Raw genomic sequence first — 24,872 nt, 5'->3', positions numbered from 1 at the left:
ATGTGCATAGGAAGAGGCACGATGAAGGATAAAGTCCAAGATCTTACTGTTGGATAAATTCAGCTTCCTTTGTGAAATCGTTGCTGAAAGTCTGACCCCTAATACATCTTAGCACTCCTCAGTCACGCAGTGTTTACCATTTGGTCCCTCAGACTTGCCAGACAAAAGTCCAGATGCGCCGGGCGTGGTGGCTTACACCTGTAATCCCAGCACTTTGGGAGGCCAAGGCGGGCGGATCACAAGGTCAGGAGATCGAGACCATCCTGGCTAACATGGTGAAACCCCGTCTCTACTAAAAATACAAAAAATTAGCCGGGCATGGTGGCGGGCGCCTGTAGTCCCAGCTACTCGGGAGGCTGCGCCAGGAGAATGGCGTGAACCCGGGAGGCGGAGCTTGCAGTGAGCCGAGATTGCGCCACTGCACTCCAGCCTGGGCGACAGAGGGAGACTCCGTCTCAGAAAAAAATAAAATAAAATAAAATAAAAAGTCCAGATGCTTCTCGACTTAAAGATGGGGCTACTTCTGGATAAATCCATCTGTAAGGTTGAAAAATCATAAGTCGACTATTGTAAGTCGAGGACCATCTGTATATGGCATGAGAATTATCAGCTGTTTATTTTAATCTACTTTGTCTCCTGAAATAAATTGCCTGAGGGCAAGGACTCTAACATTTCTTTGCCATTTTTGCTAGGTGTTCAATCACTGTTCACAATGATAACAGTAGGAAAAAGTGCGCCTTCTAGTAAGTGGACAAACAAGTTTGAGTACACCGCTCTGCCCCACTCCCTTGTTACGGGGTAACATAACAAGGCAAAGTACCTCCACAACGAGGCAAGACTAGGTCCTGTTCCTTAAGGAGCCCGCAGCCTTGTCTGTTCTGTTCCTTCCCTGGCAGATTACAGGCTGTGGAAATCCCTCTTCCCGCTCTCTAACGTGGAGTCGGCTGAGCACGACTCTGTCTCCCCAGCGCGGGAGGTCTGCGGCCTGCGGGTAGGAGGCGCTCCAGGGGACCTGGCGTCGTCGGTGTGCCCCAGAGTAGCGGACTCGAGGAGACGCGAGGAGAAGCCCTGTCTCTGGAGCCCCGCTCCTTTCCTCTTCTGGTTTTCCTCGGAAGGGGCCAGGAGACACTGGAAGGTCCAGACAGCAGGGAAGGGACGGGGTTCTTTCCAGTCCCACCAGTGTAGGGACACCTCTTCCCCTCATCCCCCGATGTACCCTCGCTGAATCCGGGATGGGAGAGACGAACCGAGTCTAGGCATCTGCGTAGCAGCGCCGGGGAGAACCGGGAGCCCAGGGCGGAGCCCAGTCGACTCCCGGATTCCCCTGCCCCGCCCCCGGCACGAGGCCCCGCCCCGGCGGCCCCGCCCCTCCTCGGGATCCGACCAGGCTGGGCTCACTGCCCAGCCGGGGCCCCGGGAGCCTCCAGGCGGAGAGGCTCCCGCCCGCCCTGAGCTGCGGCCTCCGCATGGAGGGGCCACTCACTCCACCACCGCTGCAGGGAGGCGGAGCCGCGGCTGTTCCGGAGCCCGGAGCCCGGCAACACCCTGGACACGAGACGGCGGCGCAGCGGTACAGCGCCCGACTGCTGCAGGCCGGCTACGAGCCCGAGAGGTGACGCCCAGGGCAGAGCGCGCGGGGCGCATCCGGGGCGGGCGGCCGAGGAGGGCGCGGCGGCTCCGGGAACCCGGCGACGCTGCGGGGGAGGGGAGGGGCAGGCCCCACAAACCCTTCCCCTCTTACCGCCTCAGCCTCTAACTTCCCGAAACGCCACGCTCCCGGCTTTGGCTGGGGGATGCAGACAGGCACTGTGCGAAGGATTAGGTGCTTCGTTGCACGGGGGAGCAGAGGAGAGGGAACAGGTCGTAAAAACCTTCCCTAAAATCTTAGCCCTAGATTGGACCTCGCTACACACCCGACGCACCCCGTTCAGGTGGCTCCAACTCCTGGGGTTCAAACAGTGCTTGCTGGAGTCCTGTCCGACTTGGCTTACCCCTCCTTAGCTGTTGCCTCCTAGAACTATCTTCAGTGGTCTTACTGGCAGGTGTTGGTGTCCAGATGGATCGCCTTCGCAGGGCTAGGTGAGGACACTCTCCCCTCCTCACCATGCACTGAGATCTGATGAGGCTGCCAGTGCAGCTCACCTCAAGGTCTCTCCGAAGACGCAGGCCCCCATGCTGGGGTGTGTAGGGGAATGAGGCACACTGGAGGAAGAGTAGGGTAGTGAGCTAGGCCCCAGGGGGACTGGCTGAAAAGGAGACAGCAGCTAATTTCTGGATTGTATCGCAGCTTGAAATGCAATCCCACTGTCCTTCCGGTCCAGAGGATTTGGACTTCTTTCTCTGCCCATCTGCTGGTGTTCATCAGCTTGGGGAGGTGACCTGGCAGCTGGGTTTGGGGGGGGTGGTCTGGGGGAATTAGCCCGGCAGCTCTGCCCAGGGGTTGGCCGCTTATGTAAGAACTTTTAACGGCTTAAGGGGCTCCTCGGCAGTGGGGCTGCTGAGTTAGGCCCCCCTGTCCCGGCAGGCTGCCTCTCTAGAATTGACTCAGGCTTAGGCAACCCCCAGCCTTTCTCCTATCCTAGAAATCCAGCTCCTGGGGTTCAGGACGCGGGGTGATAGGGAGGGGCCACAGGGGCTGAAGGAGCCGGTTAGGGCTTGACAGAGGCAGTGCTTGGTTAGAGCAGGGGTTGCAAACATAATGTTTCAGAGCTCAGGCCGGAGCCATGTGAGTGCATCCTTTCTCCAGATTGCACTTCTGCATCAAGGGGCCATCCCTACCCCCAACCCGACTCGCACCCCCAACTTGGGCTCAGGGAGCCTGTGTAAACCTGAGCCCCAGCCAGGTGGTGTAGTGAGATTCAAAACCTGCTGGTCAGACCTCCACCTGCCTTTGCCAACCTGGAGCTGTGGGAAGTGGACAGGATTCCGTGAACAGTCCTGGGTTTGAATCCAGTGTTATTGCTCTCTGGCTTGAACTTGGACAGGCTATGCCCCCGTCCCAGCTCAGCAGTGCTAATGTTATTACCTTTTCTCCCCTTCCCCCATCTTCCCCTCAAGAGTGTTTTGAAATCTTGTTCCTTCAAACAGCCCCAGGCCTAATAGAGCCCTCGGGGCTCCCTGCCTGGACCTCAGTACCCAGCTGGGCACTGTTGCCCTGCTACCCCGAGGAAGGGACTTGGACCTGCCTTCCTATCCCCACAGCTGCTAGGTGGGGGTCTTAGGGGACAACAGCCCTTCCTCGGCTTCAGAGGCCCACTGGTTGCCTCGGTGTCTCCTCCCCACGGAGGAAGCAGCTGGGGAAGATCAGGAAGAGGGTGTATGAGAGCGGGGGTTGAGGGTGGATTAGCGGAGTCTCTGGAAAAGCACAGCCTAACCCAGGGCTGAGCCCAGCAGCTTAGAGTGATGAGGAGCCCAACACAGGTCAAAGCGGGAGGTGCGTAGGGGAGCAGGAGAGGGGAGTGGGGCCATGAAGTCTGTAATCGCTGGGAAGGTGACCCTTCCCATGCCTCAGCCAGGCAGCCTCTCTAAGAAGGCTGGGGCAGATGTCACAGTCAGGTCACCTGAGGTGGTCAAATCCAGCTGCTCTCCTGGGCCCCGGCTCTGGTTGAATCCTGAATAGTACTCTAGCCATTCCTGACCCATACTGTAGGGGACAGCAGGTCCTTTAGTGACCCAGTGACCCAGAGAGACCACTGGGCCGGTCTCTGCTGTGTGCTGATCTCTGCTCTGTGCCTGCAGTTGGCATGATAGCTCTGTTCTTCTGTGGCCAGAAAGGTACCACAGAGCAGCTCTGAGTGGTCGGGCACTTTCTCTAGCTGGTCTCACTGCTCTGCTCCACGTGGCCAGTGAAAGGTCCTAGTGCTGGTGCTCCTCAGGACGCTCCCCTGGTCCCCCATGTGGCCCGGGCTCCCCGCGTGAGCCCATGAATGCTGAAGGTTCAGAGGTGCTTCCCAGGCATCGTTGGCAATCTGGCCCCAGCCTCCCCTCTGCACACAGATGGAACAGTCTGTGTTTTCCTGGCAGGGTCCCGGGGGCATCAATGGGGGAGGCTGGGCATCCCAGGGAACCTCGTGGCTTGGAGGCCAAGCCTCCCCTGGGCCTAGCTGCCATCACACTGCTGAGAAGTAAACAAACCCAGCCTCCCAGGGCCACAGCCAGCCACCGTGCCAGGGAAGGGACTGTGTCCCACGCCACCTTATTCTCTTCTCCCCAAGTGAGCTGTGGGAGCCACAGGAGGACACAGGGAGGAGGCTGTGGAGTCGGGGTGGGGGCATCCACTCTTGGTCTGGGAAGAGCACTGGCAGTTCTGGTCCCATAAGAGGGAAGGATCTACCTCCTACCACCCCACCTTTCCCCATGTGAATCAGTCTGTACCCAGTCACTGCCCACATGTAGAAATCTGGATCTTGCTGGGCACCCAGGGCCACCAACTTCTGCTTTGGGGATTTTTCAGAAGTTCCCTAGCCCTTGTTCTTATTTGTATGCACACTTGTCTAAGCCAGGCTTATGATCCTCCCTCATCTTCCCACCGCAGGACCCTCCCAAATAACAAACTGCTCTCTGAGGTTAAAAGCCCTGGTACCAACACCATTTTCTCAGCCGGAGATAGGGCGGTGAGCTGAAGCACTGGGCCATGAATCAGAAGCAGTACCCCTCCCTCCCTTTCCGAACTATAGATTTTGCCTCTGTCAAGGGAATGGGTACCCAACACTTGGCAATTAATAGATTGTGGAGTTAATGTGCTCATTTATGAAAAATGCTTTGTAAACTGCAGAGGGCCCCAAGGCCACCCAAAGGTCAAGGAGTGTCATTGTGAAGAATGCCCGCTCCCTAGGATGTCAGGATGGGGCATAGCGATCCAACCTCAAAGTCCTTAGTGCTGGGGAGCTGAGAGCCCAGGTCCGGTTTCTCAGGGCTCCGGGCCTTGATCAGGGTCCGCGGAAGACCCCAATTGGGGATTGGGGAACGGCAGAACCGTGTTAGAGGTGCCCTGGGGAGAAGGGCAAGGTGGGTGGCCCAGGCTGGGGGAGAACTCGGGGGTGGGGGGGGGTGGGGCCTCTGCTGGGGGTCCTGGGAGGCTGGACGTGGAGCGGCGGAGGGGGCGTGTCCCGGCCTGACCCGGTCCGGGCTGGCGGGGTCGCAGCGCCGCTGCAGGCGGCTAGGGGCGTGCGCGCGGCGCGGCTGAGCCCTTTGTGCGGCGCGGGCGGAGGCGGCGGTTTCCGCGGGAGGGGCGAGAAGGGCGGGAGGGGCGGGAGGGGCGGGAGGAGAGGGCGGCGCCGTGGCCCGCCCCGCCGCTGCCGCAGCCCCCGCCCCCGGCCCGCCCGGCCCGCGGCAGCAGCGTGGCCGCGGCGCGGCGTCAGCAGTAGCAGCAGCAGCGGCGGCAGCGGCGGGCGGCCGCGCGGGTGTTTATGTCGGGTCGCGGGGTCTCGCGGCAGCATGGCGGACTACCTGATCAGCGGCGGCACCGGCTACGTGCCCGAGGACGGGCTCACCGCGCAGCAGCTCTTCGCCAGCGCCGACGGCCTCACCTACAAGTAAGCGTGGGGGCTCGTACTCCTAGGTGCGCGCATCCACGCGCCGCGACCCCCGGGCCGGCCCTGCACGTGCGCGGCTCCCCCGGCGTTCCTGACCCGGTGCGAGTGCCTGCTGTGGGTGCTGGGGGCTGGGCACGGGAAGGAAGGAGGCCCGCGCCGGAGCAGACGGACGTGGCACGGCGACACCGCGGCCCTCAGAGCCCTGACCCGTTTCTGGCTAGATCCGGGCTCGGCCTGTCCCCTTCCTCCTCAGGGGCATGGAGGGGCCCTCGGGCGTGTGGGAACTGGAGATGTGGGCATTATGGGGAGACTTTTCCCAGCCGCTGGTCCAGGACGCCCCCTCCCAGCCTCACCACGAGGGCAGAGGGTCCCCGGAGCCAAGCTTAAGCAGCTGCTTCCGCGTGGTCCCAGGAGAGGCCCAGCCAGGTGGTTGGGGTAGCTTCTTTTCCAACTGTCTAGTCCAGCGCTTTTTCCAGTTGTGTCCCTCCCTGCCCACAGGTTGGTACTGGTGCCCTTCCCAAGGCGCGAATTATTCTGTGACTGCCACCCCTAAGCCCACCCTACATGGGGTTTTGGAGGAGGACACAGACCTACCCGTCTGCCTCTGGCTTCATTTGCCTTTTCCGTGGGCCCTAGGCCAGTTGCCCTGCCTGCTGCAGGCCTGGCACTAGCTCTGCCTCCTGGCTGCAGGACTGTGCCCTGCCAGGAAGGAGCATCAGAAGGGGCAGAGTGGGGATGCTGGCCAGTCAAGAGCATCCCTGTCTTGTCTCCTGCCAGCCCTGCCCTGGCTTGTAAGCACTCCTGCTTGGCCAGCAGTTTCCCTAAACACCAGGATACCCAGTCACTCCTGAGGAGTGTCTCCTCCTGCCTGCCCGTAGGCGACGGGTGTATAGAATACCTAGAAAATGCTACGAGGCCCAGACTCCAGCATTTCTTCTGTGGCCTCCTTGCTATACAGAAGAAGGGCTGCCAAAGGCTGGGAGCAGCCGAAATTCTTTGTTTCTTTGGTAGTCTTTGGTGATGAGATTGAGTTTGATACAGTTGTCATTGAAGTCTTCTAGGAGAACTCCCTAGGGAAATGCCTAGGAGTTTCTCTAGGCCTTAGGGTAGATTAACGACCCACTCCCCCTCCACCCTGTGGCTTTTCCTTCCTGCGCTAGGGATGCCTGCTGCTTTGCTTAGCTCAGTTCAGAGTGTTCCTGAAGTGTGGGATATTTGCTTTTGGGTGTGTCTCTCAAGGCCTGCTGTGATTTTAGCAGGTTGGGGCCCCTGAGCTGTGACCCTGCACCTAGATGTACCCATGCAGGCCTGCACTTCCCTTCCGGGGTTTGCTGTGACTGTGGCCCACCCTGGTGTTGGCAGCTGCCATGCTTTGGCTGGGGCCCCAGTGTCCTGGTCCCACCTCTAAGGCCTCTTTCCTCCCCTTTCCCATCCCAGCCATTTCTGTTCTGCTCTGTCAGAACATGCCCTGCACTCAGCCCCCCGGGGTCCCTCCATGCTGTTCTGAGCCCTGTGTGACTCAGCAGCCCAGGCACCAGGGCCTGCAGCCTGTCCTGTGCTGGGTCATGTTCGTGCTGTGTTGAGCGCCACAAAATTGTTCTCAGGTTTGTTCCCAGTGTTTACTTATTTTCTCTCCCCATCAAGATTGGGAAGTTTTCAAAGGCAGGCACTGTGTCTGCTGTGTGTGGCGATATGGAAACTTCTGTGTCGCTGGACAAACTCTGAGACTTGAAGGCAATGGATATTTTGGGCCTATTGCCTTGATGGCGCCCCAGCAGACCTTTCGCTGTCTTTGGCTCCAGCTCTCGGGGCTGGAGTTTGCCAGACTCTAGTGGGGTACACGAGGTGGGAACTGCCCTGATGGGGCAGTAGGGATAGGGGGCTGTAGCCTCTGCTCCTCTAGGCTTTTCTGTACCCCCCCCCCCCGCTGCCTCCTCTGGGGGCAGGCTCTGTCCCTTTGGGGCACCCCTCTCCACTAGTAACACTCACTTCTCTGTCTTCACAGCGACTTCCTGATTCTCCCAGGATTCATAGACTTCATAGCTGATGAGGTGGTGAGTACCTCTTCCTTTGACAAGGGAAGGGGGCTGTGTGTGGGGTGGAAGAGGCTGACTTCTTGCTTAGGGGCAGGGCATGGAGAGACTTTTCTTGGGAATGGGTGGATAGGATATAGCCCTCCTTTTTTTTTTTTTTTTTGGAGACAGAGTCTTGCTCTGTCACCCAGGCTGGAGTGCAGTGGTGTGATCTCAGCTCACTGCAGCCTCCACCTCCCAGATTCAAGTGATTCTCCTGCCTCAGCCTCCTGAGTGACTGGGATTACAGGCACGTGCCAAAACCCCCCGATAATTTTTGTATTTTTAGTGGAGACAGGGTTTCGCCATGTTGGCCAAGCTGGTCTCAAACTCCTGAGCTCAAGTGATCTGCCCGCCTTAACCTCCCAAGATGCTGTGATTACAGGGGTGATTCCACCCAGCTGGAATGGGTGGATATAGCCTTTATTGTTGCCAGAGAAACAGGCAGAGATCAAAGGGTTATACTTGATGGGGCAGAGGCAGCTATGGGAACACAGGAGTGTCCTGAGTGAGGCCTGGCCCAGGGCTGGGTGGCTCTCTGTCAGTGACAGAGCCTGTGGGCAGGTTCAGAAGAGGCCTGGGAAGGGGGTGGGCTTGGGAGTGGCTGCCTTATTGTAGAGACCATAAGGATTGGATTTTGTCTGGAATGCTGAACAAGGACGTGATAGAAGCCAGTAAAATTATGGAGATTTGAAAACGGTAGACAGACTTGTTCACTGATACACAATGTACAAGAACTGGCAAGAGGGTTTAAAAGAGTTACATTTTGGATAAATACAAGGAAACGCAGTGCCTTGCTTTCCTGGAGGGGCTCATCAATGAGCTAAATCAATGAACAATTAACATATGATAAACTCAGAGAAGCCAAGGTGGGTAGTGGTGGTGGTGTAAGTCATTTCAAGAAAAAGTGCCATGTTTCGATGATGAATAAATATACATTAAAAAAAAAAAACCATTTCTTTTCTATTGCTATTATTATTGCTATTTATTCTGGTCTGATTCTCATGAAAGGCCAGAGGGCCTGAGTGTGCCTGGATCACTTACATGTGAGGGAAGTTCACATCCAGCTGGTGTGTAGCCAGAGCTGACCCAGACAGATTTTCAGGGGGAAATTCGAATGATTCTGGTTGTTTCCCTTATGACAACAACCAAGAAGCCTACTTGGTGCAGCTGTTCAGTTTAACAAAGTTTACTGGCCAGTGTGGCTTTGTGTCAGACCCTGGGCTGGCTGCTAGGAAGGGAGGGATTGAAAAGACCCCTACCAGCTGGGCATGGTTGCTCACACCTGTAATCCCAGCACTTTGGGAGGCTGAGGCAGGAGGATCACCTGGGGTCAGCAGTTTGAGACCAGCCTGGCCAACATGGTGAAACCCCATCTCTACTAAAAATGCAAAAATTAGCTGGGCGTTGTGGCGGGCATCTGTAATCCCAGCTACTCAGGAGGCTGAGGCAGGAGAATCACTTGACTCTGGGAGGTGGAGGTTGTAGTGAGTCGGGATTGCACCACTGTACTCTAGCCTGGGTGACAGAATGAGACTCCATCAGAGAAAAAAAAAAAAAAAAGACCCCTACCTGGCCGGCAAGGGTCTCCTTGTCCTGTGGCTTCCATCAGGAAGGCTGTGGCCTTTCTTTGGCATGATGAAAGAGGAGAGGATGGTGTTTTCTAGATCATGGGGTCAGAGGTCTGAACCAGGGTTAGTGATGGGTTTCAGGGACTTTGAATCTAAAAAAATTACACAGCAAAGTCTGCACAAATGTCTTGGGGACTGGGATCCACTACTGTTGGCCTGCCCTCAGAGGGGTATGTGCTCTGGCCTTTCCTCCATGGGCAGGTGGCTTTTAAATGGACACTTGCAATCCTGACCACTCTCCTGAGCTCCAGACCGTTCGTTGCTTGCTTTCCTGGATGCCTAAAAGACTCTTTTCCGTGCCTACCCCCACTTCAGCCCTTGTCACCCAGAATCCATTCTCCACCTTGGAGCCTGAGTGACCTTTTTGAAACATAAATCAGATCATTTCTCTGTCAAGACCCTCCAGTGGCTTCTCTCCAAATCGAATCTGAGCTCTGTCCATGGTCTTCATGGCCATACATGCTGCCCCTGCCTTCCTCCCGTCTCTCCCTTCCTTCCACTCCCCTGGCCTTCTTTTTCTTTCTTAAATGTGCCTCTGAAAGAATTGGACCCTGAGGCGGGGTGGCACTCAGCCCCTTAGCCGAGAGTGACAGCCCCTCTGACTTCTACTTGATCGGCTCCCACCAGTCACCTCCCAGGAAAGAGGCTTTCCCCAGTCACCTTGTTGCCAGTGGTCGCTTGGCCTTTTTGTTTTTCTGTGCAGCCTTCATCCTGACTGAAGTCATCTTGAGCATGTGTCCTGTGTCTGTCATCTTTCTTTCCAAGTAGAACATAAGCTCCATTAGATGAGCTGGGAACTCATCCACCTTGTTCACTGCCGTGTCCCCAGGGCCTGTCCTGGTGCCGGTGCATGTAGGAGCTCAATGAATGAGTGTCCAGTGGGTGATAAACTCTTCACATGGGCTGTGCCTCCATCCTCAGGACCTGACCTCAGCCCTGACCCGGAAGATCACTCTGAAGACGCCGCTGATCTCCTCCCCCATGGACACTGTGACAGAGGCTGACATGGCCATTGCCATGGCTGTGAGTTACGCACCTGCATGGGGACTCCAGGGCACACAGGAACTGACCATGGTGGGCTGTGCTGAGGGAAAGGGCTGAGGAGGGATGGGCCCCAGCTCTGACCACACTTCCCTTCTACATCAGCTGATGGGAGGTATTGGTTTCATTCACCACAACTGCACCCCAGAGTTCCAGGCCAACGAGGTGCGGAAGGTCAAGGCAAGTACCAGGCCTGTCCCCAGCAAGATGCCACCTGGCAGTCCCCACCTCAGAGGCCCTCCCAGCCTCCCCTGCCAGCCCGGCACTGTTATACTCCCTGCGTGTCCTCCCTCTCAGTGGAGCCTTGGGGCCGAGCCCTCATTTTCCCACTGGCTCCTCATCCCACTGAGGGTGCTGGCTTCTCTGCGGCACAGCTGCATCCCCTGTTCCCTGTGGCCAGCTTGGACTTCATCCCTGGCTTTCTTCCAGCCTTTTCCTCCCCCTATCTCTGCCCGCAGAAGTTTGAACAGGGCTTCATCACGGACCCCGTGGTGCTGAGCCCCTCGCACACTGTGGGCGATGTGTTGGAGGCCAAGATGCGGCATGGCTTCTCTGGCATCCCCATCACTGAGACAGGCACCATGGGCAGCAAGCTGGTGGGCATCGTCACCTCCCGAGACATCGACTTTCTTGCCGAGAAGGACCACACCACCCTCCTCAGTGAGGTACCTGCAGGGCAGGGGAAGCAGGGCTGGGTGCAGAGAGGACCCTCACGCTGGGGCCTCAGACTGGTGCCTGTGACCAGGGACCAGAGGGAGGCCTGGCTCCTTCTCTCTCACCTGCCAACCTGCAGGCAAATGTTCCTGGCCCCACAGGTGATGACGCCAAGGATTGAGCTGGTGGTGGCTCCAGCAGGTGTGACGTTGAAAGAGGCAAATGAGATCCTGCAGCGTAGCAAGAAAGGTACCAGGGAGCTAGTTGAAAACTCAGCCGCCAGCCTGACTCCCTGTCCACAGCCCTGTTGTTCCTTCACAGCCTCGCAGGTTATCCCAGCAACCAGACTGGGCCCTGGGGAAGGTTCGAATAACCTCAGGCAGGCCAGAGCACAACTTCTGCCATCCTTCTCTTAGCTTAGGGAAGCTTGTCCCTAATGCAGCATCTTCACAGTATGTTTCCCAAAACTAGTCCTATGAGATGCTCATGAGAAAAAAATCCTGAGCAATAACTCCTTTCTCTATCCCCTATCTTGCATAAAGAATTGCAATTCACTTATTAAATGCTCTCAGAAGTCCTTCAGTTAAATTTATTTGACACTAAGCTGTTTCTATAATATTTACCAGCTAGAAACAACTTTAGCTTTTTTTTTTGAAACAGAGTCTTACTTTGTCACCCAGGCTGGAGTGCAGTGGTGCAATCTCAGCTCACTGCAACCCTCGCCTCTTGGGTTCAAGCAATTCTCATGCCTCAGCCTTCTGAGTAGCTAGGATTACAGGCATGTGCTACTATACCAGCTAATTTTTTTTTTTTTTTTTTTTTTTTTGTATTTTTAGTAGAGATGGGGTTTCACAATGTTGGCCAGGCTGGTCTTGAACTCCTGGCCTCAAGCGATCTGCCCTCAGCCTCCCAAAGTGCTGGGATTACAGGCGTGAGCCACCGTGCCCAGCCACAACTTTGGCTTCTATTTATTTATTTATTTTTGAGACGGAGTCTTGCTCTCTCATCCAGGCTGGAGTGCAGTGGTGTGATCTTGGCTCACTCCAATCTCTGCCTCCCAGGTTCAAGCAATTCTCCTGCCTCGGCCTCCCGAGTGGTTGGGACAACAGGCAAACACCAACACACCCAGGTAATTTTTTTGTATTTTTAGTAGAGATGGGATTTCACCATATTGGCCAGGCTGTTCTTGAACTCCTGGCCTCAAGTGATCCACCTGCCTCGGCCTCCCAAAGTGAGGAAGCTGTGAGCCACCACACCCAGCTGGCTTTTGCTTGTTAGAAAAAAAAAGGAAAAATTAAATATTCACCAGGTCCCTGTTGGCTATACTGGGAAATGCTTCCCTGGTCCATACTGGAAGGTTGTTTGGTGTTTGTATTGGACAGGGCACATGCTTCTCCCTGCAGGACAGCATCACTCCTGGCTAGGATATTTCGGCCACTGTGGCCCAGCAGGTGAAAGGCTGCCAGTGCTCAGGGGCTGCCCATCCCAGGCCACAGGAATGCCCATCCACAGACCCCCAGGAACCTGCTGGGCTGAGAGGTTTCTTTGCTCCCTGTTCTTTGGGAAGAGGGCTAGGTCCCTAGGAACACTTCCTGGGGGGGGGTGCTGTCACCTAGTGGCTGGCTGGGGTACTTCAGTGGAATCTCTGGAGTGGTCCACTTTCATCCTCACTCTCCTAAACATCTCCCAAACTTCTCCCCACCAAGCCTGCTTCATTTCACCCCTGCATTCCTTGTCAGGGAAGCTTCCTATCGTCAATGATCGCGATGAGCTGGTGGCCATCATCGCCCGCACCGACCTGAAGAAGAACCGAGACTACCCTCTGGCCTCCAAGGATTCCCAGAAGCAGCTGCTCTGCGGGGCAGCTGTGGGCACCCGAGAGGATGACAAATACCGTCTGGACCTGCTCACCCAGGCGGGCGTCGACGTCATAGTCTTGGTAAGGCCCCCGCCTGAGTGGTGGGGGAGGTGGATGAGTGGTTCAGCAGAGTGGAGGTTTATGAGGACCCAGGTTCACCTCTGATTAAGCCTGTGCCCGTCCCTTGCTACTCTTCCTCTCTGCTTCTGAGTGCTCCCTCGTGTCAGAATTAGGAGGGTGGCAGCAGGATTGCCTGAGCTCAGAGGTTCAAGGTCACAGTGAGCTAGGATCGTGCCACTGCACTCCAGCCCTGGGGACAGAACGAGACCATGTCTCAACAAACAAACAATGGTTTGTGTCATCTGAGATACAAAGAAAACAAGTTAAAATTCTCCAATGGCACAGCCATAAGAAAGAATGAAATCCTGTCCTTTGCAGCAACATGGACAGAGCTAGAAGCCATTATCCTTAGTGAACTAACTCCAAAGCAGAAAACCAAATACTGCATGCCCTCACTTATAAGTAGGAGCTAAACAGAGGGTACACATGTTCATAAAGATAGAAATAATAGACCCTGGGGACTCCAAAATGGGAGAGGGTGGGAGGGGAACGAAGGATGAAAAATTGCCTATCAGACACAGTTTTCGATATGTGGGTATTAGGTACACTTGAAGCCCAATTCTCACCAGTATGCAGTATGCCCATTTAAGCAACAAGCACATTGTACCCACTGAATCCTTAAAAAAAAAAAAATAGACAAATTGCTGCAAGCAACAATTGCAAATCAAGAATCCCCCCTCACCCCCCAATAAAGGGAGGTAGAATAAGGATAAAGGCTTATTGATCCCTTGTGAGTGATCTGGACCATACATGTAGATTTATCTGTATTCTATGACTAGGAGGAAGAGAAATTAGGAGGGTCACTGGCACCCTCTCAACAGCTCACAACAGACTGCAAACAAAGGCCTCTGAGGGCCTTCTTGGCTCATAAGTTGACCCTAATAACTTAGCTCATATTCACTGAGAACCGCCTGTTTGCCAGGCACTGCGTCAAGACCTTTATGTGTATCAGCCCATTGAGGAACAATCGCCATTCCATTTTCAGATGAAGAAACAGGCTTAAAGGAGTTAAGTCATTTCATTTGGTTAGTGAGTTGGTGGGAACAGGATATGGCTCCAGGCAGTGTCTCCTTGCTTTAAGGATCAGTCTGTACAACGGATAGGAAAGGCCTTATCTACTCTTAAGACTGCATTAGTGCTGGTTAACTTTTCAGGGAAGCAGTCCCCTTTGAGCATTGACTGAAAGTTGTCAAGTGAATTTCCAGGAAAAAAAAACAACAAAAAACCAGAAGGAAAGAGCATTCTCATAACAGTTTTCACAGGATTTGAGGGGTTCATCCACTCAGGCTCTCCCTCCTGCCTTGAGAGTCCTCAGCTGTCTAAGTCCAAGCTCTTCCATCCTTTCTCACAGGACTCATCCCAAGGGAATTCTGTGTATCAGATCGCCATGGTGCATTACATCAAACAGAAGTACCCCCACCTCCAGGTGATTGGGGGGAACGGTGAGTGCAGGGTTGCCTCTCACTCGCTTGCTCCTGCCCCTCCACTGAGTAACCCTTTTCTGTCCTTCAGCATCCCTAGGTGATGGTATGGCTCCTGGCATGGGTGGCAGGGAGCATGATGGGCTTTGGTCACTGTAGGGGGGTTAGGGGGTGCTAGACTGGAGTCCCAAGAGGCCGTTGGGCAGGCAGGGGCATCTCATCCTCACATTGTTTCTGTGCCCCATCCCCACCTCCAGTGGTGACAGCAGCCCAGGCCAAGAACCTGATTGATGCTGGTGTGGACGGGCTGCGCGTGGGCATGGGCTGCGGCTCCATCTGTATCACCCAGGAAGGTGGGTGTCAGGAGGTGAGCGAGTGCCCGCTGGCCCAGGGGCCTCGTCTTTGTTCCCCAGATGCATATCAAGTACTCTCTCTGCCAGGCCCTGTTCTGCCATGGTGGGCTCTGGGGTGACCCAGGCACAGGCCCCACCCCGTCAGGCCCACTGACTTAGGGGAAGGCAGGTGTAAGTAGGGTGCGAGAGCTCTAGCCTGCTTCTCAGAGTGTGGTCAAGGGGGCTCCGCCTGGGGCTTGGGGCCTGGGGCTGGTGTGACTGTCCAAGGGGCTTGTTGGAACCTCAGGGTTTGGATTTGATTTGTGACAAGGTAGATATTTAAGACACAGAGACGACATGTCCCTGAATATATAAGCATATGCTATACACCTGCTTCACCATGTGGTTGGGCATGGGGAGTGCCACCCAATTACAAAGCCCTTTTGCAGGGTGGGTTCCTGAACATGAAGTGGGAAGGGGGGAGCCTGACATGTGTCCCCCGTGTGGTTATTGAGGTGCTCCCTGGAGGCTGGTGTCTGACTTGTGGGGTGGCTGCCTGGAAGACTTGGGTCCTCACTTGGCCTGAGGAGATGTACCTGGCCCCTCCTGTGAGGGCAATTTCTCCAAAACACTGAGTGATGCATTTGGCCTTTCCTGCCCCAAACAGCTCTCCCTTTTGGTCCTCAGAGCCTCTGCTATTTAGGTTTGTGCCCTTCGCCTTAGCTGGCCACCATGTTGAAATGAGGGCCCTCTCTCACCCACTTAACAAATATTCATTAGGCACCTACTTGTCTCAGGCACTGTTCAAAGCTTTGAGGTAGAGTAGGGACAAAACAAATGAGAGGTGCCATCTCTGGTTTATCCAGCTTTGCATCCGTCCCTAGACAGGTGTGGTTCCTTATAGTCTCCACCTAAAACCTAACACTGAAGGACCTTGGACACTTAGACTTGAAGAAATGCAAACCAGTATCCCGAAGGGGACCATAGTACCTAACCCTGGTAACAGTTTTTGCAAACAAAAGCCTTGAAGGAGAACTTGTGCCTTGAGAGCAGGTGAGGCTGGGGCCACCTGTCTGGGGGCATTGGGCTCTGAAGGCCACTTCTGGTTCCCCCATCAGAATCCCCCGTCATGCTCTTAGGGGTGGGGTGGCCCAGATCCCTGGAGTGACACTCATCCTGGTGGTATTTGCCAGCACTTAATGTTATGCCTCAGACACACCATCCAGCCCTGTCCCTTTTCCTGAGTAGAGGTAGTGCACAGGAGGAAGAGCTGGGCTGGCCCCGCGCCAGGCCCCTGAGTTGCTGACTCTTCTCTGCCTTGTGCACCCCACCCTCCCCCAGTGATGGCCTGTGGTCGGCCCCAGGGCACTGCTGTGTACAAGGTGGCTGAGTATGCCCGGCGCTTTGGTGTGCCCATCATAGCCGATGGCGGCATCCAGACCGTGGGGCACGTGGTCAAGGCCCTGGCCCTTGGAGCCTCCACAGGTGAGGGGAGAATGTGCTGGGGATTGGGCAGGCGAGGGCTGGAAGCCGGGATGTAGGGGGGGGCACTAGTGGGCTGGAGGCACTAATCCCTTGCCCACTGTAGTGATGATGGGCTCCCTGCTGGCCGCCACTACGGAGGCCCCTGGCGAGTACTTCTTCTCAGACGGGGTGCGGCTCAAGAAGTACCGGGGCATGGGCTCACTGGATGCCATGGAGAAGAGCAGCAGCAGCCAGAAACGATACTTCAGGTTCCCTGACCCTGGGCCCCACCTGGGCAGATCAGCCCACAATCCTTCAGGGCCCACCCATGCCACTGACTTCCCCAGATGGCAGCCAGTCCCCATATGGTGGTTCTGGAAACTGAGGCACAGGGCATAAGTAGCAGACACAGGATCTGTCCCTGGGCCACCTGACTCAGAGCCCAGCAAGGGGCGGCCTGGGGGACCTTCCTGGGCGGTATCCCGTTTCTGCCCTTAAGAGAGGTGGGGTGGGGTCCTCTGAGCTTCAAGCTGCTGGGCTCAGTCTTCCACCCTCCACGCAGCGAGGGGGATAAAGTGAAGATCGCGCAGGGTGTCTCGGGCTCCATCCAGGACAAAGGATCCATTCAGAAGTTCGTGCCCTACCTCATAGCGGGCATCCAACACGGCTGCCAGGATATCGGGGCCCGTAGCCTGTCTGTCCTTCGGTGAGTGCTGAGACTGGGGGCGGCTCCTACTTCCTTTCTCTCGCTCTTCTCCACCCTTGGTGGCCCTGACCTGTTCCACCTACCTTCCTCCTAGGTCCATGATGTACTCAGGAGAGCTCAAGTTTGAGAAGCGGACCATGTCGGCCCAGATCGAGGGTGGCGTCCATGGCCTGCACTCGTAAGTGTGGTGGCCTCCTCGCTGTCACTTGCAGGCAGTGGGTTGGGCAGGTGGGGCCAGGGTTCTGAGGCCAAGCTGAGGTTCCAGGGACTCCATGGACCACCTGCAGCAGGGACAGATGCTGCTGCAGGATGGCCCCTCACCCTCTCTTCCAGGGCCCAGCCCCCCATTCCTTGTCCTTTAGTCCCCATGCAAGCAGGCCCTCCCCTCCCCTCGGGCCTCTCCCGAGCAGGGCACAGGAGGTGTGGCCACTCACTGCACCTGGACTCCCAGCCCTTGCTTGCTCAGGAAGCTTGGTGGCTGGTGGCAGGGGCTGTGGTGGCACCAGGCAGCCAGGCAGAAGATGCGGGTGTGACCCCTCTGGCGGGGACAAGGGCTGAGAGACGAACGCCAGGGCCAGCGCTGGGGCAACCGTGGGCGGGGGCAGTGCTCGTTGGCAGCAGTAGTTGCAGGCATGTGCCCCACCCTGGTCAGGAGCCCTGTCCCCAGGCATCAGCAGGCGTCTAACCTGTGTCTCTTTCCGCCCCACCCTTCCGTAGCTATACCTTTCTGCCGTGTAAGTAACCGCGCTGCCCGGGCCAAGCGTAGAGTAGAGCAGGGGCAGTCTGGGTGGGGCCTGGGCTGGAGGTGGGGGGTGGGTATTGGGTGGGGGTGGGAGGGTGGGGGTGGGAGGGTGCTGGGGTGTGACCATGAGACGTGGACCCTGGGTTTGGGCCCCCCGGCCCCCTAACTCCAACACCATGATGGAGGAAACCAGCAATGTCCCCTCATCCAGCTGAAATACATATCCCTTTCTGGCTGCAGAGATGCCCGTGACCTCAGGCCTAAGGCTGCCCCATCTTAGACTGGACCCAGTGACCACAAGCAGCCTAGGCCACTGTGTCTGCAGGGCTGGGGCTGGGTGCAGACACGGGCAGCAGAGGTTCGGCTCCAGGTTGGAGTTTGCTCCATGAGGATGGGCCATGCCTGCCTGAGCTGTCCCTCCACCCTGGGCACTGAGGACAGTCCACTCAGATGTGGCGATGGCCCAAAGGAGCATGGCCATCTCTGGACCCAGCATGATTCTTCAGGGAACGCTGGCCTGGGAGAGGACAGAGGCCTAGGGCCTGCTCCAGGCCCTCCTCCTGCCCCCTACGGCTGAGATCTCAGGGCTCCTCAGCTCTCCATTCTCTCCTGCATCTGGGGGCCCTGGGGAAAGGGTTTCGGGAGGGAGCAGGGTCCACACACCCACTCTTGTTCCCCCTCTTGCCTTGTCCCCACAGTTACGAGAAGCGGCTGTACTGAGGACGGCGGTGGAGGCCGAGGTGGTGGAGGGGATGCACCCCAGTGTCCACTTTCAGGCACAGCCTCCCTCCATAACTGAGTGGTCCACAGATTTGCACTACGGGTTCCCCAGCTCCTTTCCAGGGAGAGAGGAGGGGAGGTCCTGAGGGGACTGCTGCCCCTCACTCGGCATCCCCTGCAGAGCCAGGACTGCTCCCTGGGCCAGGCAGCCCTGGGAGCCCCCCCAAGCCCAGCCAGCCAGGCTCTCAGGCCCTGCGCCTGCCTCAGGTCTTTCTTGCTGCAGCCTGCTCCAGCCTGGCCCCCACCCCAGGGGCAGGCGGCCCCTCCTGGCTTCTCCTGTAGGGCACCTCCCTGCCCCTAGCCCCCCAGGAAATGGTGCTCTCCTGGCCCTGCCTCTGGCCCTTCCCGGGCCGCTGCCCCTCAGCCATGTGGCACTTCTGAGCTCCTGACCTAGGCAAAGGGGAGGTCTCTGCCCCCTTCCCCGGCCCTGGGCTACCCTTGGGTCCTGCTCCTCAGGCCACTCCCCTGTCCCTGGCCCTGGGGAGGAGGCTCCCCTGGTCATGGCCGCCTGCCTGTCATTCCTGACTCACCACCGTCCCCAGGTGAACCATTCCTCCCCTCTCCTCAGCTGCAGTTGAAGGCTTTAACTTTGCACACTTGGGATCACAGTCGCGTCATTGTGTATTAAATACTCGGAATAAATCAAGCAGGTCTCAACGCCTCCACCATCCTGTCTGTATGCCCTGTCCATTGGGTGGCTGGAGCCCCATCAGAGTTGGGGGGTATGGCACCAGGCCCTGCCTCCCCAGGAAGGTTTGAGGGTGTTGCGGTACTGGGGGTGGGGTGGGGTGGGGGTGTGCTGGTGCAGGTGGGCCCCATGTCAGGAGGTCTCCCATGCTTCACCTGCTGCAAGCTGCTCAGCAACTCCTGCAGCCAGGCAGCATTGTTGAAGGGTCATCACGGCTGTAGAATTCCAGCATCCGGGCCTCACACCCAGCTGCCGGAAAACGCCCTCCACAGCCTCATCATGCCACGTGGTGCAGCCAGGGCACAGGTGGCAGTACAGCATGGCCAGGGCCTGTGGTCTCATCTGCTGAAACACACCTGTAGGTACAAAGCAGAGTGGGTCAGCTCCCACTGTTCATATGTGGCTCAGGACCTGCCTCCCAGCCTCAACCCCGGCTGGTGGAGACAGTACTGTCACATGGGCTGCTGAATACCCCTAGAGTTGAGGGGTTTTGGAACATTCACATTGTCTTCCTATGCCTCTGTTGTTGGGCAGTGGCACAAAGCTGTCCATCGAAGGTACAGATACCACTTAAGTGGGCAGAGGCAGGGAAGATGGCCGGGGGATGCTCGGGTGGCGAGAATGAGCAGACCAAGGAGAAGATCTGGATACACTCCTATGGCGAAGGGAGGGGCCCCTCAGCTCCCTGCTGCCATGCCATGCTAATACCTGCCCTCTCCCAGGCCCCTTCTGCCAAAGAGCTACTTGCTCAGGGGCCAGCCTTTCACTGCATCATTTTTTAGCTTTGTGCTTCTAGGGACAAAAAGGAAAGAACTGGACAGCAGGACTATCAGGTGGGCTCAGAGCTGGTTCAACATCTGCTCCAGGAGTTCTTGCAAAGTGAATGGGTCATTGACAGTACTGGGAGGCCTTGTGCCCTGGAGTCTGGCCTTGATGAGCACCTGAGTCAGAGGTGACCCAGTGGGGAGGGAGGACAATGCCCAGGTCCCAGGGGATGGTTGAAGATGAGAGGGGATGGACCAAAACAGGGCCATGTTTCATGGTTTGTCTTGTGCATTGGTTTACAAAAATCATGCAGGAAGCAGCTCGACCAGCCGTTGAGATGGGAAAGATCTAAGTGTTTTCAGGTAAATTCCAAGTCACTCTGAATCAAGAGCGTGAGTGGTTCAAAGGGAGAAGTTCCGTTTTGAACTAAACCTAGTTGGTTAATAGAGCTGACCAATAGGATGAATTACCTTGTAAGTCAGTGATCTCCCCCTTAAGGTATGGTAGCATTAGTATGGCCCTTCTAAAGGAGGTTTTAGCATAGTGGCCCTGCAAGCTTGGTGCGTGTCAGAATCACCTGGAGAGCTAATAACAAGTCCTAGGCTTGCCGTAGTAGGATGGGATCTGAGCCTCTGGGTTGCTCCTCAGCCCCTCAATTCTGATACGTTCTAAAGTTAATGAACTACTGTTTTAGAGGAATTCCATGCATCTAGTTATATGGTCTGAGACTTGCCACAGCACACGTCCTAAGAAAAGCAGATGACACAGCACCCACCCCCAGGCTTCATTGCAAGGATTATGTGAGAACGAACGAGGAAGGTTACAGGCGCTCAGTAAATGAGTCTATTTTTTTTTTTTTTTTTGAGATAGAATCTCCCTCTGTCACCCAGGCTGGAGTGCAGTGGCACAATCTAGGTTCATTGCAACCTTCACCTCCCGGGTTCAAGCGATTCTCCTGCCTCAGCCTCCCGAGTAGCTGAGACTACAGGTGCCCACCACCACACCCAGCTAATTTTTGTATTTTTAGTGGAGATAGGGTTTCACCATGTTGGCCAGGCGGGTCTTGAACTCCTGACCTCAGGTGATCCGTCCACCTTGGCCTCCCAAAGTTCTGGGATTACAGGTGTGAGTAAATGAGTCTTATTGTGTCCTATGGGCCCTGCCCTTGCCTGGGTGATAAACGCATGTAAGTCTGGACCCAGGCAACACACTGTGGGTTACAAATTCAGCCACAGTGCAAGAGGCTCAAGTGGGACAAAGGGAGAGACACTCTGGGTAGGAAGGCCACAGCAGGTGAATATTCAGAGGCAGCCCAGAGCCACATTTGGGAGAAATGCAGATCAGAGATGCCTTGGTCAGCAGTACTACCTGCCCCCCTGAGGTTCAACCAGGTCTGTGCAGCACAGGTGCCCCCTCACCCCTCCCTGGCACACACCCAGCACCATGTGGTCCAGGCTGCTCACCACCAGGTTGTCGAAGATGTGGCTCCACAGGCGCTGAACCATGCTGCTGTGGTGCCCCAGGTTCCAGCTTGTGGGCAGTGGCATCTGCGCAAAGGTGTAGCCACCCAGGGAGAGGGTGCACTGCTAGCGTGCAGCAGCCAGTGCCCCAGGGTCCCTGCAGCATCAGCATTCAGGCAGCCTGCACCAGCCCACCGCAAAAGAAATAGCTCAGTGCACTCTCCCAGCCAGCGCGTCAAAGCTGCAGGCCAGGTGGAGCTGCAGGGACTTAGCCTAGGCAGCTGGCCTTGCCCCCAGCCAGGGCAGGAACAGGGTAGCGGGTAGAGCCAGGGGACTGGGAGGCCCGGGCTTCAGTGCAGGTGTGTGGAGCAGGAGATTCAAGTTACCCCCACGGGGTAGCAGTGGGGCCATCTCTGGTGCCCCCTGGGGGACCAAGAGGAGGAGGAGTGGGTGGCCCTCACCTCTGGCCTCACCGTCTCCCAGGCTCCAAGGACTGAGAACGGCCCTCAGATGGCATGATCCAATCATTCAGGGGGGACTGGACTAGCCCTCGGAGGCTCCTTTCAGCTTATGTGGCTCCAGTGCCAGTCAGGAAGTGGGCAGTCACCACAGAGGGGAGGCAGGGGCAGTGTCCCAGCTGTGAGCCACTCAGCTCCCCTCAATCTCTCCCTCCACCCCTCTCCTCACATCTGGAGTCAGGGCTGGAGAGGACGGACCCAGCCACTGGGGCGTGGCAGGTTGGGGGAGGTATCTCCTCCCTCTCCCCTTCCTTGGAGCTTTTTATTCTTTCAGGATCCCTTCTGGCTTGGAAGGGTCACATTCCAACCTCAGCCTCTCTGACCCCACTATAGTCTGACACGCAGACTCAGCTAATCAGGAGGTTGGGGGGCCAACCCTGCCCACCTCACCTTACTCCTGAAGCCCTCCTGCCTCCTGCTGAGGAGAGTTTGGAGGCAGGGAACCTGGGCAGAGGGCAGTGGCCAGGTCGGAGCCTCCAGCCACATGCAGCCTCTTCTAGGCCAGAGCACCCAGCCCCACCTCTCACACCTATTGTCCTCAGGGCAGGGCTTCTCACCTGCAGGGTGCAGGCATCATCATTGCCAGCCTCCTCCTTGCTTACCCTTCTGGCTCAGCTCAGGAGGGAAAACAGGTGGGGTCAGGGACCCAGGAGACCTGGTCCCCAGCCTCCTGCTCCACCTGCTCTTAAGCCCATTGACAGCATCAGCTTCTGGGCTGAGGGCCAGGGTGTCAGCTTCCAAGTCAACTTTGCCCCCCATCCCCACCCCAGCCCAGCTAGAATTGGAGAGGGGACATCTAGATAGCAAGATGTGGTATTAGCCTGGAGCAGGTAAAGAGCAGCCTTTCGCTCACTCTGTGCCTCAGTTTCTCTACTTGTGATCCTAAAAGGGAAAGAGGCACACCCCCACCCCCAGGCATCTCAACCTCAGATATTTCACTTCCCCCTTCACCTTTCAGGGCAGGCTGATCTCGGGGTGGCCAAGCCCAGGGTCTGCCTTGGGCGGGTATTGAACTCAGGAATCCTGGTCTTATAGCAGGCACCTTTCTGCCTCTCCCTCTTCTGTCAGTGGGCAGGACGATCTGAGGCTCCAAGGGGTTCACCTGGCAACTGTCAGGTGGGTAGGAAGGTTCTCCCAGAGAAGAAAAGGGGACTCGGGTCCAGGAGCAGTGGGAGTTGAGCGGTTCCCCTGGAGGGGATGTTGCACCAGGACCTTGCGGTGAGCGACATGTCACTCTCCTACCTCAACTTTAACCTCTTCATTTCCATGGCTCCCTCCCTGTGGAAAGGCAGACAGTGGGAAACAAAGTTTCCAAGTGGATTGCAAGCCTCAGGAAAGCAATTAGGGGAGAGACTTTCTTGGACCTCAGGCTACCAGGAGTCCTGCTTCCCTGTCCTCTTTCTTTCTGTGTAGAGAAAGACACCGCTCCCACCCTCCACAGTACTTCCACTCCTTCCCATGCCTCTAATCTCTGGGAAAGTCTGGCGGCAAAAGGAGCAAAGAGCTTTCATGTGGAGATGTCGTGGGGCAGAATGGGCAGGGGAAGAGTAGTGTTCCCTGCTCTAGGCTGTGGGACTCCGGGTCTGGGAGCTTCAGAAGCAGTGTGGTACTGTGTCCGGCAGATGGCGCCAAGACCCATCGACCAGTGGGACCCCAGGGAACCCGGAGTGGGGCAGTTTCCTAGGCAACAAGCAGCCCTTCCTTTCAAAGCCCGGCCCTTGGCAACCATTCCCTGGTTGCCTGCATCCGTAGTAAAATTTGGCTTCTGAAGGACAGGCGGGGCTTGGGGGTAAACTAATCTCATCTCCCAGAAAGGAAAGAGGCTGGCTAGGTGGGGAGAGGAGCCTAAAAGACCTGTTTTCTGCCACCATTCATTACTATGCTGTACAAGGTGCATCTTATCTTCAGCAACCCTATAGCAGTAATGCCTGTTCCTTTATGATGAATGGGACAACGAGACTCGGAGAGAGAAAGTGACTTCTCCGAGTTGCCAGCGGGTAGGGCCTGGGCCTGCCTGGATGTCCTTAGGTCCATTCCATTCTTTCTCCCAGCAGCTGTGAAGTGTCCAAGCCCTGTGAGGGCGCTGGTGGAGAGGCTTGCGAGGAAGCCAGGAGCTGCAGGAGTGGCTGGAGAGAGGCGAGAATGAATCCAGCCCCTTCCAGCTGAGCTCTTTCCTTGCTTGGCCTGGTGGGGGGAGACCCCTCTGCTCAGGGTCTCCCCTGACCTCGTGGTGGGGCCTTCTCCTGGCAAAGGACCACAGAGGGACAGGGAATAGCAGTTCAGACTGTGGAGGTCATATGGCCCCTCTGCAGTTTCAGGACAGGGGAGCTTGCCAAGGAGGACACAAAGCTGGAATCCAGGACTACCTGGGGAGAGGAGATGCAGGAAGGGATTCCATTCCAGGAACTGTGCAGAGGAGAAAACCGACTTCAAGTAGGTCAAGGGACAGATTTGGAGGATTCAAATCCAGTTCAATTACCTACTGTCTGCTCCCTTGAGCTCTCCTCTCCCTACTCCACATCTCACACTGACCATAACCAATGCTGAATTTCAGACTTCCTGTAGTAGTCTGGATTCTCCAGAGAAACAGAACCAATCATACAATATTTTCCTAAAAAGAAAAATGCGTGTGTTCGTAGAGACAGAGAGAGAGACAGACTATTATAAAGAATTGGCTCACATCATTGTGGAGGCTGAAAAGTCCCAAGACCTGCAGTTGCCAAGCTGGAGACCCAGGAGAGCCAATGGTGTAGTTCCAGTTCGAGTCCAAAGGCCTGAGAACCAGGAGAGCTGATGGTGTAAGTCCAGAGTCCAAACGCAGGAGAAGACTGATGTCCCGGCTCGAAGACAGGCAGAGAGAGCAGATTTTCTCTTACTCAGCCTTTTTTGTTCTATTCAAGCCTTCAATGGATTGGATGAGGGCCACCCACATTGGGGAGGGGTGTCTGCTTTATTCAATCAGCTGATTCAAATGTAAATCTCATCCAGAAACACCCTCCCAGACACACTCAGAAATATATTTACACAAATACCTGGGCACTCTGTGGTCCAGTCAAGTTGACACATATAATTAACATCACATTCCC

The 24,872-nt window shown here is 56.3% G+C and overlaps 1 protein-coding gene and 1 long non-coding RNA gene across 12 annotated transcripts; one reads left to right on the top strand and one right to left on the bottom strand.

Moving 5' to 3' along the window:
* Nucleotides 1-1,358: 1,358 nt before the first annotated feature.
* Nucleotides 1,359-19,020, top strand: IMPDH1 (inosine monophosphate dehydrogenase 1). Of its 11 annotated transcripts, XM_055283906.2 has the most exons (17): nt 1,391-1,612; nt 1,889-1,918; nt 2,002-2,079; nt 5,436-5,534; nt 7,540-7,588; nt 10,159-10,260; nt 10,384-10,458; nt 10,737-10,943; nt 11,094-11,181; nt 12,672-12,871; nt 14,262-14,352; nt 14,589-14,684; nt 16,005-16,148; nt 16,252-16,396; nt 16,690-16,833; nt 16,928-17,011; nt 18,274-19,020. In XM_055283906.2, exons 1-17 carry the CDS (start codon nt 1,467-1,469, stop codon nt 18,293-18,295), a joined length of 1,800 nt encoding a protein of 599 aa, XP_055139881.1. In that variant the 5' UTR covers nt 1,391-1,466; the 3' UTR covers nt 18,296-19,020. The 11 variants fall into 11 exon arrangements, with proteins under 11 accessions (XP_063498317.1, XP_063498318.1, XP_055139885.1 ...); XM_055283905.1 differs by lacking the exon at nt 1,889-1,918 and having other exon boundaries at nt 1,381-1,612; XM_063642245.1 differs by lacking the exons at nt 1,889-1,918; nt 2,002-2,079 and adding an exon at nt 17,551-17,567 and having other exon boundaries at nt 1,392-1,612.
* LOC129484975 (uncharacterized) lies at nt 18,953-24,592 on the bottom strand. The gene is made up of 2 exons (XR_008658582.1): nt 24,467-24,592; nt 18,953-19,399 (listed from the first exon to the last, which is right to left on the bottom strand). It is a non-coding gene; the product is annotated as an uncharacterized lncRNA (long non-coding RNA).
* Between the last annotated feature and the right edge of the window lie 280 nt (nt 24,593-24,872).

Source organism: Symphalangus syndactylus, chromosome 6, assembly GCF_028878055.3.
Source record: "Symphalangus syndactylus isolate Jambi chromosome 6, NHGRI_mSymSyn1-v2.1_pri, whole genome shotgun sequence".
NCBI classification, from domain to species: domain Eukaryota; kingdom Metazoa; phylum Chordata; class Mammalia; order Primates; family Hylobatidae; genus Symphalangus; species Symphalangus syndactylus.
This window is presented reverse-complemented; position numbering and strand designations above follow the sequence as displayed.